This window comes from Haematobia irritans, chromosome 3 (genome assembly GCF_050003625.1).
Source record: "Haematobia irritans isolate KBUSLIRL chromosome 3, ASM5000362v1, whole genome shotgun sequence".
Taxonomy (NCBI): Eukaryota; Metazoa; Arthropoda; class Insecta; order Diptera; family Muscidae; genus Haematobia; species Haematobia irritans.
In genome coordinates this window covers 24853467-24870695 of record NC_134399.1, presented here as the reverse complement: position 1 = coordinate 24870695, position 17229 = coordinate 24853467, and the positions used below count along the sequence as shown (strand labels likewise).

Below are 17229 nucleotides of genomic sequence, written 5' to 3'. Positions count from 1 at the left end.
CATACAAAAATTGGTCCACATCGGCCCATAATTATATATAGCCCCCATATAAACCGATCCCCAGATTTGACCTCCGGAGCCTCTTAGAGGAGCAAAAGTCATCCCATCCGATTGAAATTTGGTCCGTGGTGTTAGTATATAGTCTCTAACAACCATGCAAGAATTGGTCCATATCGGTCTATAATACATAATAATAATATACAGCCCCCATATAAATCGATCCCCAGATTTGTCTTGGAGGAGCAAATTTCACCCGATCCGCTTTAAATTTGGTACGTGGCGTTTATATATGGCCTCTAACATCCATGCAAAAATTGCTTCATATCAGTCCATAATTATATATAGCCCCATTTAAACCGATCCCCAGATTTGATCTCCGGAGCCTCTTGGAGAAGCAAAATTCATCCGATCCGGCTGAAATTTGGTACGTGGTATTAGTTAATGACCTCTAACACCCATGCAAAAATTGGTCCATATCAGTCCATAATTATATATAGCCCCCATATAAACCGATCCCCAGATATGACCTCCTCATCCTCTTGGAGGAGCAAAATTCATCCGATCCGGTTGAAATTCGGTACGTGGTAGTAGTATATGGTCTCTAACAACCATGAAAAAATTGGTCCATATCGCTCCACAATTATATAGCCCCATATAAATCAATCCCCAGATTTGAACTCCGAAGCCTCTTGGAAGAGCAAATTTAATCCGTTCCGGTTGAAATTTGGTACGTGGTAGTATAGTAATTATATATAGCCCTCATATAAAATGATCCCCAGATTTGAGCTCCGGAACCTCTTGGAGGAGCAAAATTCATCCCATTCGGTTGAAATTTGGTACATTGGGCTGGTATATGGCTGTTAGCGCCATGCAATAATTGGTCCATATCGGTCTATAGTTATATATAGCCAATCATACAAAAATTGGTCCATATCGCCAAAAATAATCTAAAAAAATTTTATTTCTATAGAAAATTTTGTCAAACTGAATTATATACGTACTTAATCCGCTTTTTATACCCTCCACCATAGGATGGGGGTATATTAACTTTGTCATTCCGTTTGTAACACATCGAAATATTGCTCTAAGACCCCATAAAATATATATAAATATTCTGGGTCTTGGTGAATTTCTGAGTCGATCTGAGCATGTCCGTCCGTCTGTTGAAATCACGCTAACTTCCGAACAAAACAAGCTATCGACTTGAAACTTGGCACAAGTGGTTGTTATTGATGTAGGTCGGATGGTGTTGCAAATGGGCCATATCGGTCCACTTTTACGTATAGCCCCCATATAAACGGACCCCCAAATTTGGCTTGCGATTGCTCTAAGAGAAGCAAATTTCATCCGATCCGGCTGAAATTTGGTAAATGGTGTTAGTATATGGTCTTTAACAATTGGTCCATATCGGTCCATAATTACATATAGCCCCCATATAAACCGATTCCCCGATTTGGCTTGCGGAGCCTCTAAGAGGAGCAAATTTCATCCGATCCGGCTGAAATTTGGTACATGGTGTTGGTATATGTTCTCTAATGACCATACAAAAATTGGTCCACATCGGCCCATAATTATATATAGCCCCCATATAAACCGATCCCCAGATTTGACCTCCGGAGCCTCTTAGAGGAGCAAAAGTCATCCGATCCGATTGAAATTTGGTCCGTGGTGTTAGTATATAGTCTCTAACAACCATGCAAGAATTGGTCCATATCGGTCTATAATACATAATAATAATATACAGCCCCCTTATAAATCGATCCCCAGATTTGTCTTGGAGGAGCAAATTTCACCCGATCCGCTTGAAATTTGGTACGTGGCGTTTATATATGGCCTCTAACATCCATGCAAAAATTGCTTCATATCAGTCCATAATTATATATAGCCCCATTTAAACCGATCCCCAGATTTGATCTCCGGAGCCTCTTGGAGGAGCAAATTTCACCCGATCCGGTTGAAATTTGGTACGTGGTGTTTATATATGGCCTCTAACATCCATGCAAAAATTGGTCCAAATCGGTTCATAATTTTATATAGCCCCCATTTAAACCGATCCCCAAATTTGACCTCCGGAGCCTCTTGGAGGAGCAAAATTCATCCGATCCGGTTGAAATTCGGTACGTGGTAGTAGTATATGGTCTCTAACAACCATGCAAAAATTGGTCCATATCGGTCAATAATTATATAGCCCCATATAAATCGATCCCCAGATTTGAACTCCGGAGCCTCTTGAAAGAGCAAAATTCATCCCATTCGGTTGAAATTTGGTACGTGGTGTAAGTTTGTGGTCTCTAACAACTATGCAAAAATTGCTTCATATCAGTCCATAATTACATATAGCCCCCATATAAATCGATCCCCAGATTTGACCACCGGAGCCTCTGGGAGGACCAAATTTCATGGATTTCTGTTGAAATTTTGTATGTTGTGTTAGTATATGGACTCTAACAGGCGTGTAAACATTAGTCCATATTGGTCCATAATTATATATGGGCCCCATATAAACCGATCCCCAGATTTGAACTCCGCACTGTTAGAAAAATATGTTTTTCATATGTTTCGATATAAACAAAATGTGTTTCGGGCACAATTTTTAAACACAATATATTTAAGTGCAAACATGTAATGTTCTCAAACTAACACTAAATGTTTGGAACACATATGTTAATATGTTAGAATATATTATGTTTGGGGCATGCATGTTTCATAAAAATTATATGTGTGAATGTAAACATATATAAATTTACAAATTTCGAGTAAACATATATATGTTGTGATATTTTATTCAGAGAGCGACAGAGAGAGAGAGAGTATAGAGAAAGAAATAGAGATAAAAACCGGGAGGGTTGACGAAAGATATCAAATTAACACAGCGAGAGAATCGAAAGAGAGCAATTTCTGTGAAACCGCTTATATGTTGTTTCGGAAGCTGCTTTATGATAAGGCCAAAAATTTTATACGCTTAAGTCTAAATATTATTTAATTTAAGTCTAAATATTATTTAATTTGTGTATATTATAAAATTATTTATGTATGTTTATACTCGACCCCACGTCCTTCCTTTGTTAGAGTTTTTGAACTCCTTCCAAAATATCAAACTTTTATACCAAAACCAGTTTTTTATTACAAAATTGTTATTTTTGCAATAAAAAAATAATATTTTATCCAAAAGCTCAGTCAATTTCGTTTATATCAAGTACTGTTTCTGACTGTAAATCTTTAATAACCCACATTTCGAAGTTTCATTATAAAAATTTAATATAGTATGAATATAAATTTGTAAATTAAAAAAAAAAAAAAAAAAACAATTGGTGTTTGGTCGAAGCAGGGATTGAACCCACGACCCTTTGCATGTACGGCAGACATGCTAACCACTGCTCCACGTTGCCAACACATGTATGTTTCTGTTAAATAATGTTATGTTTGCATGGGCTCGTGGGCGCTTCAAACTATGCTATATAAATGTAACTTATAACGATAATTGTCTTCTGGTGACTATAACAGCTACGTAGCTCAGTGGTAGTGTGTTGGCTTACAAACTGTATGGTCCTCGGTTCGATTCTCCGTCCAGGCGAAAGGTAAAATTTAAAAAAATTATAAAATTGAATAATTTCTTCAACATTATTTGTATCACAGAAAAAGGTGCCAAGAACAAAAAAATTTCGTGGAAGTGAAAATTATGTTAGGGAGCACAATCTTCTTTGGGGAAAATTCTTCCAAGCATATAATATTTTTGGCTCAAAATGCTTCCAAAAATAGAATATGTTCACATAAAACAAACATATTAATGTTTCGGCAGTATCCAATAATATATGTGCTTCCTGCAAAATATGTTTGGGACATATGTTAGAGAGGCGATTTTTTTTGAGGGTGCGGAGTCTCTTGGAAGAGCAAATTTAATCCGATCCGGTTGAAATTTGGTACGTGGTAGTATATAAACTCAATTATTTGGATGGGATTCCCCTTCTTTTTCAATTCTTTTTTTGGTTGATTCAATTAAAAATGAAAAAGTTCTACGTTTTTTTCGATTATAAATGTAGTTTTCCATAGGTTGGAAATAATTTTTTATTTAATTAAAATGCTTATTAGGATATTTAATATTTTAATTAAAAACGGAAAACATTGCTATTTATCAATTTCTTAACTGTCTTTATTTTTTTTTTTTTTTTTTGTTTGATTTTATTAAAAATTTTATTGTGTCAAATCAATTTTTAAATTATAAAGTTTTCAGTTTGAATCAACTTCTTAATTGGAAATATATTTGTTATATTTTTTCTGTGTACACAGAAAAATTTTTTTTTTCAATTAAAGTCTTAATTGAGTTCTAAAAAATATTCAATTAAAAATTTAATTGATTCAACAAATTTTTTATTGAAACCAAAAATTTTTAATTGACTTCCAATTATTATTATTATTATTATTTTTTTTTGGATACTATCATTTCTGTGATTGAAGACATTTCAATTAAAACTTAATTGGATCAATTAATTTCGTGATTAAAGATAAAAACTATATTTTTTTTTGCGTAGTGATACATATGACATCATGGATATTGAATACAATATATATATTTTTAATATTTCAGCGAATATTCATCGGAATTTGAATCATTAATGGAATATGTGGAAAAAATGTCTCCTCTGTATACTGGATTGGAGGATCGCATAGTAATTGTTTGAAATTTCTAATTAGAGAACGATGAACTAATTCTAATTGTTATTATGACTTTAGAAAATTTATAAAAAATAGAAATTTTATCAAATATATTATATATAGAAATATATGTAAATTTATTTTTTTTTTAAGTTTTTTCATAATTTGTTTCAATTAATCTATAATTTTTGTTACCGATTTTAATGAAATTGTTGCTTCCACTTCTCTCTTTCAATCTGTTGAAGATGATGACGTCCTAGAAGCTTTAAAACCTTGGCATGAAGAAATCTCCTTATATGGCCAACGTGTATTGGGTTCATCTCGTGTCCATCTGCAGCAAAAGGAGTGTTCCGCTGGAGAATGTAATCTAGGAAATTTTTATACGGATGCAATGTTACATGCTGTAAGAAAATGAATCTTAAGAAACCATCACGTAATTAATTAATGCAATTAAGTTTTAATTGATATTGAAATTGAAAGTGAAATGAGGAAAACAATGGTACACACAAACAAATATTTTTTTTTTGCCAAATCATTCGCCCGAACCGAAACATGTACAGTCCAGGCGTGTATATATTGGTATCTGGCGTTTTCTTTTCAATGGCTCTATTAACCATGTTCCTTAATCTATATCTGTCCATAAAGCTCGAAAAATAATTGTATAATTAGATATAATGCATTTGGACGTCAATTGCCTGTTTCGGTATCAGGCTAACATGTAATATAATAAGCAACGATGAGCCCGTCGTAAAACTAGGAAAAACACGACTAATGTACGCGTTAGAATTGTTGTTGTATCCTGGAAACCAGTTTCTGTTAATTGTCATATGTTGTAGTTGACTGTAGAAACAATAAGCATTGTTCGACTGTTCACCACTTAGGTGAATTCTAACAAATTAGCTTTCTAAAAATAAATTTCGTGTTGTTGCATTACTATGTAACAAAACGAAATAAAAATAAGATTAAGGGACTCGTAAGTTATATGAAAAGATGATGTACAGTGGGAGAAAAGATGATTCAATTTGTAAGAGGAAATTTCCCAAATGTTTTCTCCATAAGGAGTTAGCATAAAGGGCCCAAAATTGAGTTATCTCTCCCAGCCAGATCTATACTAAAGGCTGTGGAAAGGTTCATTCGCCCGAACCGAAACATGTACAGTCCAGGCGTGTATAGATTGGTATCTGGCGTTTTCTTTTCAATGGCTCTATTAACCATGTTCCAAATCGAAATATTAGACCATCAAAGCATTCTTTTATTGCTGAAGTTGTCTCTTTAACGGCAAATAATTATTTGGTTATGTTAACCATTGCCACATTTGCCCCCAACGAACTTTGTTTAGCTGAAAAAATAATTTTAGTATCAAATAAAAACTTCGTTTGTCTAAAATAAAATGTAATAACTATTGATATTGAAATTTTACTAAAAATTAATTTGCAATTTAAACTTAATTGATTTAATTAATTTATTTTAAGAAAAAAGTTCTTACGAAAAATCTTTCTCATATTATGATTTTACACCCAAAGAAAAAATATTTTCCTGCGGAACGAAATTATAGACAAACGAAATTCTCCTGTGTTATAGTATTTTGCTTCATAGAAAATAATAAATAATAAAGAAATCTTTGTTTGTCTAAATTTTCCTTCCACGGAGAAAGATAAATCTTCTTTCTATGTACCTAAAAAATTTTTGATGAAGATTTCATAGGTTCAAGTATTTTTCTATCTTAATCACCAAACCTGAAAATAGATCACGTCATACAAACCGATCCCCAGATTTGGCCTCCAGAGCCTTGTGGATGAGTAAAATTCATCCGATGCGGTAGAAATTTGGTACATGGTGTTATTATATTGTCTCTAACAACCATGCAAAAATTGGTCCATGTCGGTCCATAATTACATATAGCCCCCATGTTAGGTATAGTGGCAGCCCGATATTTCAGGCTCACTTAGACTATTCAGTCCATTGTGATGTAGCCCCCATATAAACCGATCCCCAGGTTTGGCTTGCGGAGCCTCTAAGAGAAGCAAATTTCATCCGATCCGGCTGAAATTTGGTACATTGTGTTAGTATAGGGTCTCTAACAACCATGCAAAAATTGGTCCACATCGGACCATAATTTTATATAGCCCCCATATAAACCGATCCGCAGGTTTGATCCGGAGCCCCTTGGAAGAGCAAAATTTATCCGATCCGGTTGAAATTTGGTACGTGGTGTTAGTATATGGTCTCTAACAACCATGCCAAAATTGGTCTATATCGGTATATACACACAAAAAAAAATTTTCTGATTCAATCACCAAATTAATTGATCCAATTAATTTTTTAATTGAAATGTCTTCAATCACGAAAATGATAGTATCAATCATAGTTTTAATTGGGCATAGAAAAAATTCTTGATTAAAAAATTAATTGATTTTTTAGCAAATTTCAATTAATTGTTTAATTGATTCAATTAAACATTTAATTGATGTTGATTGCAAAACTCAATTAATTTATTTTAAAAAAGGTAACTATTTTTAATTACTTTCTGAATTGGCTTAGAGTTTTTATTTGGATTAACAAATGATTGTTTGAAATACATTTTTAATTAAAAAAAAAATCGGCACTTTTTTAACTGAATTAGTCTTCCGAATTTGATTAAAGAGTTAATTATATTACATGTTAGCCTGATACCGAAACAGGCAATTGACGTCCAAATGCATTATATCTAATTATACAATTATTATTCGAGCTTTATGGACAGATATAGATTAAGGAACATGGTTAATAGAGCCATTGAAAAGAAAACGCCAGATACAAATCTATACACGCCTGGACTGTACATGTTTCGGTTCGGGCGAATGAACCTTTCCACAGCCTTTAGTATAGATCTGGCTGGGAGAGATAACTCAATTTTGGGCCCTTTATGCTAACTCCTTATGGAGAAAACATTTGGGAAATTTCCTCTTACAAATTGAATCATCTTTTCTCCCACTGTACATCATCTTTTCATATAACTTACAAGTCCCTTAATCTTATTTTTTTATTTCGTTTTGTTACATAGTAATGCAACAACACGAAATTTATTTTTAGAAAGCTAATTTGTTAGAATTCACCTAAGTGGTGAACAGTCGAACAATGCTTATTGTTTCTACAGTCAACTACAACATATGACAATTAACAGAAACTGGTTTCCAGGATACAACAACAATTCTAACGCGTACATTAGTCGTGTTTTTCCTAGTTTTACGACGGGCTCATCGTTGCTTATTATATTACATGTTAGCCTGATACCGAAACAGGCAATTGACGTCCAAATGCATTATATCTAATTATACAATTATTATTCGAGCTTTATGGACAGATATAGATTAAGGAACATGGTTAATAGAGCCATTGAAAAGAAAACGCCAGATACAAATCTATACACGCCTGGACTGTACATGTTTCGGTTCGGGCGAATGAACCTTTCCACAGCCTTTAGTATAGATCTGGCTGGGAGAGATAACTCAATTTTGGGCCCTTTATGCTAACTCCTTATGGAGAAAACATTTGGGAAATTTCCTCTTACAAATTGAATCATCTTTTCTCCCACTGTACATCATCTTTTCATATAACTTACAAGTCCCTTAATCTTATTTTTTTATTTCGTTTTGTTACATAGTAATGCAACAACACGAAATTTATTTTTAGAAAGCTAATTTGTTAGAATTCACCTAAGTGGTGAACAGTCGAACAATGCTTATTGTTTCTACAGTCAACTACAACATATGACAATTAACAGAAACTGGTTTCCAGGATACAACAACAATTCTAACGCGTACATTAGTCGTGTTTTTCCTAGTTTTACGACGGGCTCATCGTTGCTTATTATATTACATGTTAGCCTGATACCGAAACAGGCAATTGACGTCCAAATGCATTATATCTAATTATACAATTATTATTCGAGCTTTATGGACAGATATAGATTAAGGAACATGGTTAATAGAGCCATTGAAAAGAAAACGCCAGATACAAATCTATACACGCCTGGACTGTACATGTTTCGGTTCGGGCGAATGAACCTTTCCACAGCCTTTAGTATAGATCTGGCTGGGAGAGATAACTCAATTTTGGGCCCTTTATGCTAACTCCTTATGGAGAAAACATTTGGGAAATTTCCTCTTACAAATTGAATCATCTTTTCTCCCACTGTACATCATCTTTTCATATAACTTTTTTTTCAATGGCTCTATTAACCATGTTCCTTAATCTATATCTGTCCATAAAGCTCGAATAATAATTGTATAATTAGATATAATGCATTTGGACGTCAATTGCCTGTTTCGGTATCAGGCTAACATGTAATATAATAAGCAACGATGAGCCCGTCGTAAAACTAGGAAAAACACGACTAATGTACGCGTTAGAATTGTTGTTGTATCCTGGAAACCAGTTTCTGTTAATTGTCATATGTTGTAGTTGACTGTAGAAACAATAAGCATTGTTCGACTGTTCACCACTTAGGTGAATTCTAACAAATTAGCTTTCTAAAAATAAATTTCGTGTTGTTGCATTACTATGTAACAAAACGAAATAAAAAAAAATAAGATTAAGGGACTTGTAAGTTATATGAAAAGATGATGTACAGTGGGAGAAAAGATGATTCAATTTGTAAGAGGAAATTTCCCAAATGTTTTCTCCATAAGGAGTTAGCATAAAGGGCCCAAAATTGAGTTATCTCTCCCAGCCAGATCTATACTAAAGGCTGTGGAAAGGTTCATTCGCCCGAACCGAAACATGTACAGTCCAGGCGTGTATAGATTTGTATCTGGCGTTTTCTTTTCAATGGCTCTATTAACCATGTTCCTTAATCTATATCTGTCCATAAAGCTCGAATAATAATTGTATAAAAAGTTAATTGTATCAATTATTTTTTTAATTAAAATTTTTTAAATTTTCAATCATTGACTTAATTAACTTAATGTTTCTATCATGATTAAAAAGTTAATTGTATCAATTAATTTATTAATTAAAAAAATTTTCAACTTCAATTAACTTTTTAAGTGGAAATATTTTGGTGATATTTTTTTCTGTGTATATAAATATATCCGATCCCCAATCACACAAAAATTGGTGCATATCGGTTCATAATCATGATTGCCAATCGAACCAAAAATACTCTACCAAATTTTTATTTTTATAGAAAATTTTGTCAAAATTTTATTACTATAGAAAATTTTGTGCAAATTTTATTTCTATAGAAAATTTTGTGAAAGTTTTATTTTTAAAGAAAATTTTGGCAAAATTTTATTTTTAAAAAAAATTTTGTCAAAATTTTTGTTCTATAGAAAATTTTGTCAAAATTTTATTTCTATAGCAAATTTTGTCAACATTTTATTTCTATAGAAAATTTTTCAAAATTTTATTTCTATAGAAAATTTTGTCAAAATTTTATTTCTATAGAAAATTTTGTCAAAATTTGATTTCTATCGAACATTTTTCAAAATTTTATTTCTATAGAAAATTTTGTCAAAATCTTATTTCTATAGAAAATTTTGTCAACATTTTATTTCTATAGAAAATTCTGTCAAAATTGTATTTCTATAGAAAATTTTGTTAAACTGCATTATAACTAATCGGCCTGTTTATACCCTTCACCACTACATACAAATGCACAAACTTATTATACCCTGTAATAAGTTTGTGCATTTGTATGTAACGCCAAGAAATAGTGGTCATAGACCCATCTTTTAGTATACCGATCGGCTTAGAATTAAATTCTGAGTCGATTTAGCGATGTCCGTCTGTCTGTCCGTCTGTCTGTCTATGTAATTTTGTGCACAAAGTACAGCTCGCAATTTAAGTCCGATCGTCCTCAAATTTGGCATAGGGCCGTTTCTTGGAACAGAGACAATCGCTATTGGTTTTGGAAAAAATCGGTTCAGATATATATATAGCTGCCATATATATTTATCCCCGATTTGGTCATAGATAGCGTGTTTATCAGCCGATTTTCTTGAAATACCGTACATCCAAATATTTTATGAATCTCTAAAATTTTGCAAAATATCAGCCAAATCGGTTCAGATTTAGATCTAGCTCCCATATATATCTTTCGTCCGATGTAGACTCATATGACCACAGAGGCCAAAGTTTACTACCGATCTTCGTGAAATTTTGCACAGAGGGTAGAATTGACATTCTACCAATGCTTGGTAAATTTGATTGAAATCGGTTCAAATTTAGATATAGCTCCCATATATATCTTTCGTCCGATTTGAACTTATATGGCCACAAAAGCCAGAGTTTTGCCGTGATTTGCTTCAAATTTTGCACAAGGGGTACGTTTAATAGTATCGTTAAATGCGTCAAATTTTGTTAAAATCGGTTCAAATTTAGATATAGCTCACATATATATCTTTCGCCCGATTTGGACTTATATGGTCTCAAAAGCCAGAGTTTTGCCCTGACTTACTTCACATTTTGCAAAAGCGGTACTTTTAACGATACTATTGTGTGTGCCAAATATGGTCAAAATCGATTCAGATTTAGATATAGCTCCCATATATATCTTTCGACCGATTTGAACTTATATGGCCTCAAAATCCAGGGGTTTGCCGTGATTTGCTTCAAATTTCGCACAAGGAGTACGTTTAGTAGTATCGGTAATTGTGCCAAACTTGGTTGAAATCGGTTCAGATTTAGATATGGCTCCCATATATATCTTCCGTCCGATTTGCACTCATATGACCAGGGGGGGCCAAAGTTATACTCCCATTTATGTGAAATTTCGCATAGATAGCAGAATTATTATTCTAACTATTCATGTCAAATTTAGTCAAAATCGGTTCAGATTATATATAGCTCCCATATATACGTACACCAGAGTTGGGGAAATATAGTAGACTGTTACACATTTTACACCCATATTCAATGGAAGTTTCCTCCGATTAACTGGATAGCGTTAGCCGATTTAAATTTTAATTCTAGAGATTTTGTAGAAGTAAAAAAATTGCCTCCTTTATATAGCTTCCAGCAAATGTGAAGTAGTTGAGATGGTAACACAAATTTTGGCCAACATAGGGGTGAAGGGTATATTATAGTCGGCCCCGCCCCACTTTAGACTTTACTTACTTGTTTTTGTTAAATATATATCCCGTAGGGAGTAACTTACAATTTAGAAGACGGTGTTAAGAAGTTTTAAGATAATTTGCCATCGCAAGTGTTACCGCAACCCAAGTAATTCGATTGTGGACGACAGTCTTTAGTAGAAGTTTCTTCGCAATCCATGGATTAAAAATTTATTTGGAATTTACCAACACTTGCTTAAAATATAACAACATTTTAGGCGATTTATTAAAACTGCAAAAACTTATTCATCATATACATCTAAATAGTTTCTAGACGATACACTTAACAAAAATCGACAGTGGAGTGATGTTGGCATTGCCTTAACTACTCAAGGAAATTTTCGAGTTCCACTACAGGCAGGAAGTAAGTTTTATTTCGAACAAAAACATAATTCTTTCCGCCGAAACAAAATTTTAGATCAACGAAATTTTCTTTTATTTATAAAGACAAAGACAAATAAATCTTTTTTTATGATACCCGTTGCCATGTTTGTTCCCAACGAACCTTGTTTAGCCTGAAAGACACAACTTTAACGACAAAAGAAAATTACGTTAGTCTAAAATTTCGTTTCCCAGAAATGAAATTAATTTGTTGCGTTTAATCCATAGTAGGCTTATTACAAAATTAAACGTTTTTCATGGAAACCTGATTCAAATTCTTGCGGAGAACATAGATTGATTAATATGATTATGGTAATTTTTGTTAAAAAAAATTAAAAAAATTATCTATGCCGTCTAACCACAGGCTCAAAAATTTTTCCCCAAATTAACTTACTATGGTACTAACGATACGATGCGATTATATTTATTTCCCATATAATCCATTATATTTGTATGTAGATCTTACCTATAATCATCTGGTAACAATGTGCCCCTGGGATAATGCCCTATATTCCTTGACTCTCAAAGGTTCTATAATTGTTGATCTGCTGGAAGATTCGATAGCACCATTTACTGGCAATGTAAAAACCTCATCAAAATTTTTACAAGTTTCAGGATTAAGAATTGTTTATAACATTACAAACGAAATTGGTTCTAGAGTTCAAGAACTATATGTACGTTGCACGGAATGTGACATCCCGAAATATGTCACTCTAAACGTTGATAAAGAATACAGAGTGATTGTTATGGAGTATCTGGCAGATGGAAAGAATGGTTTTAGTCTTATTAAAGATAATGCCAAAGATTTAAGGTAAGCAATATATTTTTTATAATATAATAATAAGAAGAAGAAATTTCTCTATATGTATTTTAGGAGAGGCATTGGAGATTTGGAAGCCTTGATTCAGTACATGCAATCCAATGAACCCATTATAGCTGGCCTGGAAGGTCGTATTCAGATAGTAACATAATGTATTTGTACATAAATTATTATTTTAAAAAATTTATAAATAAATTTATAAAAATAAATAAAAAATTTATAAAAATTTATAAATTTATAAATATAATAAATTAATAAATTTTTACTGCTGTTTTGTTGCTTTTTATACAGAAAACCAGTAAGAAAAGATCAAAGTTGATCGAACCGACTATATTATGTCCTATATCAGAAAATGAGTCGGGCATCTGATTTTAGTCGCAGCCTATATTTTTGTCGAAGACGACTCCGTTCAAGTCGACTCATCTTGATTGAAATTTAGTCCTCAACATTTATTTTTTTAAGTCTGAAAAATAATTTCCCGAGTAAAAATTGAGAGATCTAATTTGATACAATTAGATGTGAGTAGATCCGAAAAATGGTAAGATCTAATCATATCTAATTACTATGGAATTATATCTGATCAGATCCCAATATTGGCTTAGATCTAATGTCTTAGATATGATTATATCTATCCCAGCCTATAGTTGGATCTAAAGTTAGATCTCGTCATAACATATGTGGATTTATATATAATTATATCTAATTCTGCCTCATCATATCAAAGTAAATCTGCTTAGATCTTAAGGGGATAATTTTAAGATCTAATTACATCCCCCTAATATTTAGACGGGTTATTTTTATACCCTCCACATATTACCCCCCATATATTAATTTTGTCATTCCGTTTGTAACACATCGAAATATTGCTCTAAGACTCCATAAAGTATATATATTCTGGGTCGTGGTGAAATTCTGAGTCGATCTGAGCATGTCCGTCCGTCCATCCGTCTGTTGAAATCACGCTAACTTCCGAACGAAACAAGCTATCGACTTGAAACTTGGCACAAGTAGTTGTTATTGATGTAGGTCGGATGGTATTGCAAATGGGCCATATCGGTCCACTTTTACGTATAGCCCCCATATAAACGGACCCCCAAATTTGGTTTGCGAGGCCTCTAAGAGAAGCAAATTTCATCCGATCCGGCTGAAATTTGGTACATGGTGTTAGTATATGGTCTCTAATAACCATGCACAAATTGGTCCACATCGGTCCTTAATTATATATAGCCCCCATATAAACCGATCCCCCGATTTGGCTTGCGAGGCCTCTAAGAGAAGCAAATTTCATCCGATCCGGCTGAAATTTGGTACATGGTGTTAGTATATGGTCTCTAACATCCATGCAAAAATCGGTCCATAATTATATATAGCCCCCATATAAACCGATCACCAGATTTGACCTCCGGAGCCTCTTGGAAGACCAAAATTCATCTGATTCAGTTGAAATTTGGTACGTGGTGTTAATATATGGCCTCAAATTCCCATGCAAAGATTGGTCGGTATCGGTCCATAATTATATATAGGCCCCATATAAACCGATCACCAGATTTGACCTCCAGAGCCCGTTGGAAGAGCAAAATTCTTCCCATTCGGTTGGAATTTGGTACGTGATGTTAGTATATGGTATCCAACAACCATGCAGAAATTGGTTCCTATCAGTCCATAATTATATATAGTTCCCATATAAACCGATCCCCATCCGGTGCCTTTTGGAGAAGCAAAATTCATCCGATCTGCTTGAAATTTGGTACGTGGTGATAGTATATGATATTAACCGATCCCCCGATTTGGCTTGCGAGGCCTCTAAGAGAAGCAAATTTCATCCGATCCGGCTGAATTTTGGTACATGGTGTTAGTATATGGTCTCTAACATCCATGCAAAAATTGGTCCACATCGGTCCATAATTATATATAGCCCCCATATAAACCGATCACCAGATTTGACCTCCGGAACCTCTTGGAAGACCAAAATTCATCTGATTCAGTTGAAATTTGGTACGTGGTGTTAATATATGGCCTCAAACTCCCATGCAAAAATTGGTCGGTATCGGTCCATAATTATATATGGGCCCCATATAAACCGATCCCCAGATTTGACCTCCAGAGCCCGTTGGAAGAGCAAAATTCTTCCCATTCGGTTGAAATTTGGTACGTGATGTTAGTATATGGTATCCAACAACCATGCAAGAATTGGTTCCTATCAGTCCATAATTATATATAATTCCCATATAAACCGATCCCCCTCCGGTACCTTTTGGAGAAGCAAAATTCATCCGATCTGCTTGAAATTTGGTACGTGGTGGTAGTATATGATATTTAAGTACCATGCCAAAGTGGTCCATATCAGTCCATAATCATATATAGCCCCATATAAACCGATCCCGATTTTGGAGTCTCTTGGAGGAGCCAATGTACCAGGCCAAATCATCCGATTGAGTTGAAATTTGGTACATTGTGCTAGTATATGGTCGTTAACAACCATGCCTAACTAGGTCCATATCGGTCTATAGTTATATATATCCCTCAGATAAATCGATTTCCAATCACACAAAAATTGGTCCATATCAAGTTCATAATTGTATATAGCCCCATATAAGCGACCCCCATATTTCAATTCTGGCTCTCTACGTACCGTACAAAAAGTCCATATCGATTCGTAATTATTTGTAGACTTAACTATACATACCTTTTTTGTCTAATATATACCACGTATGGTCTAACTCACAATTTAGAAAACGATGTTAAGAAGTTTTAAGATACCACAACCCAAGTAATTCGATTGTGAATGACAGTCTTTCGTAGAAGTTTCTACGCAATCCATGATGGAGGGTACATAAGATTCGGCCTGGCCGAACTTACGGCCGTGTATACTTGTTTTTTTATTCAATCAAAAATTCAAAAATAATCCTATACTGGATTAGGTTAGGTTTAAGTGGTAGCCCGATATTTTCCGAGCTCACTTAAACCATTCAGCTTTTGACAGTATAGTTAATCACAATTTTTGTATGAAAAGATGTCATCAATTAAACTCAATGCTGTTCAAATTGAAGAAAGCACCAAAAGGGCTAAATGAAAACGCCCTAATTTTGGTGCTAAAACACCAAATTGGCATCACTGTTCATGCCAATAGTTTTTGCAAATTCGCCCCTAGCCTTGCTAGCTCTTCCTCTTCGCAGGTTTTCTAACTCTTCCGCTTAGCTATGTTCCTGTGGCCAGGCTCCCAAATTATGTGAAAATTTTTCTGTTCATCTATGTGATTGAGAAATTTGCGGCAGTATATGACCCTTTCGAGTTAGACAAGGTTGGTTACAGTAGCAGCCCGATATTTCAGGGTTCAGGGATTTTATTGCAGTTTGACTGCCTGAGTATATATTTATGCCAACATTTGTTGCGACATTGCTTCTCAGCAATGATTTTATGTTTCAGGTCTGTTGAATGTACTCAAAAAACGACTTATTCATCCAATTTGGAGCGGTCGGTACAGAAATCTATATAACTTTCATTCCCCCGGACCTGAGTGCACCACACCTCACTATTGCGAATTAGTATTTTAAATTTCTTTTCGAAAAGCAGCAGCGCCAGAGTGTAATCCACATCTGGCATTAGTTTGAGGACCGAACTGGACGATTTTGGACCAAAAATTTTTCCAAAATTAGATACGCACCATCGGACAATTTTTCCAAATTAAATTAATATCATTTAAAAGATTAAATTTTTCCAAAATTTTACTTCGATAGAAAATTTTGTAAAATTTTTATGTCTATTTATTTCTATAGAAAATTTTGTCCAAATTTTATTTCTATAGACTATTTGTCAAAATTTTATTTCTAAAGAAAATTTGGTAAAAATTTTATTTCTATAGAAAATTTGGTCAAATTTTATTTCTATAGAAAATTTTGTCAAAATTTCATTTCTTTAGAAAATTTTGTCAAACTTTGTGTTCTTTAGAAAATTTTGCCCAAATTTTATTTCTTTAGGAAATCTTGCCAAACTTTATATCTATAGAAAATTTTGTCCAAATTTTATTTCTATATAAAATTTTGTCACAAATTCATTTCTATAGAAAATTTTGTCAAAATTTAATTTCTTTAGGAAATTTTGTCAAACTTTGATTTCTATAGAAAATTTTGTCAAAATTTCATTTCTTTAGGAAATTTTATCAAACTTTTATTTCTATAGAAAATTTTGTCAAAATTTTATTTTTATAGAAAATTTTGTCAAAATTTTATCTCTATAGAAAATTTTGTCAAAATTTCATTTCTAAAGAAAATTTTATCGAAA

At 33.3% G+C, this 17229-nt stretch overlaps 1 protein-coding gene across 3 annotated transcripts in view; it reads left to right on the top strand.

Moving 5' to 3' along the window:
* Positions 1-17229, top strand: part of LOC142228362 (5'-nucleotidase-related protein-like) — a 70318-nt gene that overhangs the window by 35981 nt on the left and 17108 nt on the right. Inside the window, exons 5-8 of one of the 3 annotated variants that reach the window (XM_075298772.1) lie at positions 4899-5056; positions 12015-12111; positions 12588-12939; positions 13003-13144. The exons of 1 other annotated variant lie outside the window; for it this stretch is intronic. In XM_075298772.1, coding sequence (XP_075154887.1) covers positions 4899-5056; positions 12015-12111; positions 12588-12939; positions 13003-13099 — 704 coding nt within the window. In that variant the 3' untranslated portion in view covers positions 13100-13144. Of the gene's footprint in view, positions 1-4585; positions 4784-4898; positions 5057-12014; positions 12112-12587; positions 12940-13002; positions 13145-17229 lie in introns of those variants that run through there. One more of the 3 variants, XM_075298770.1, reaches the window with a different exon arrangement.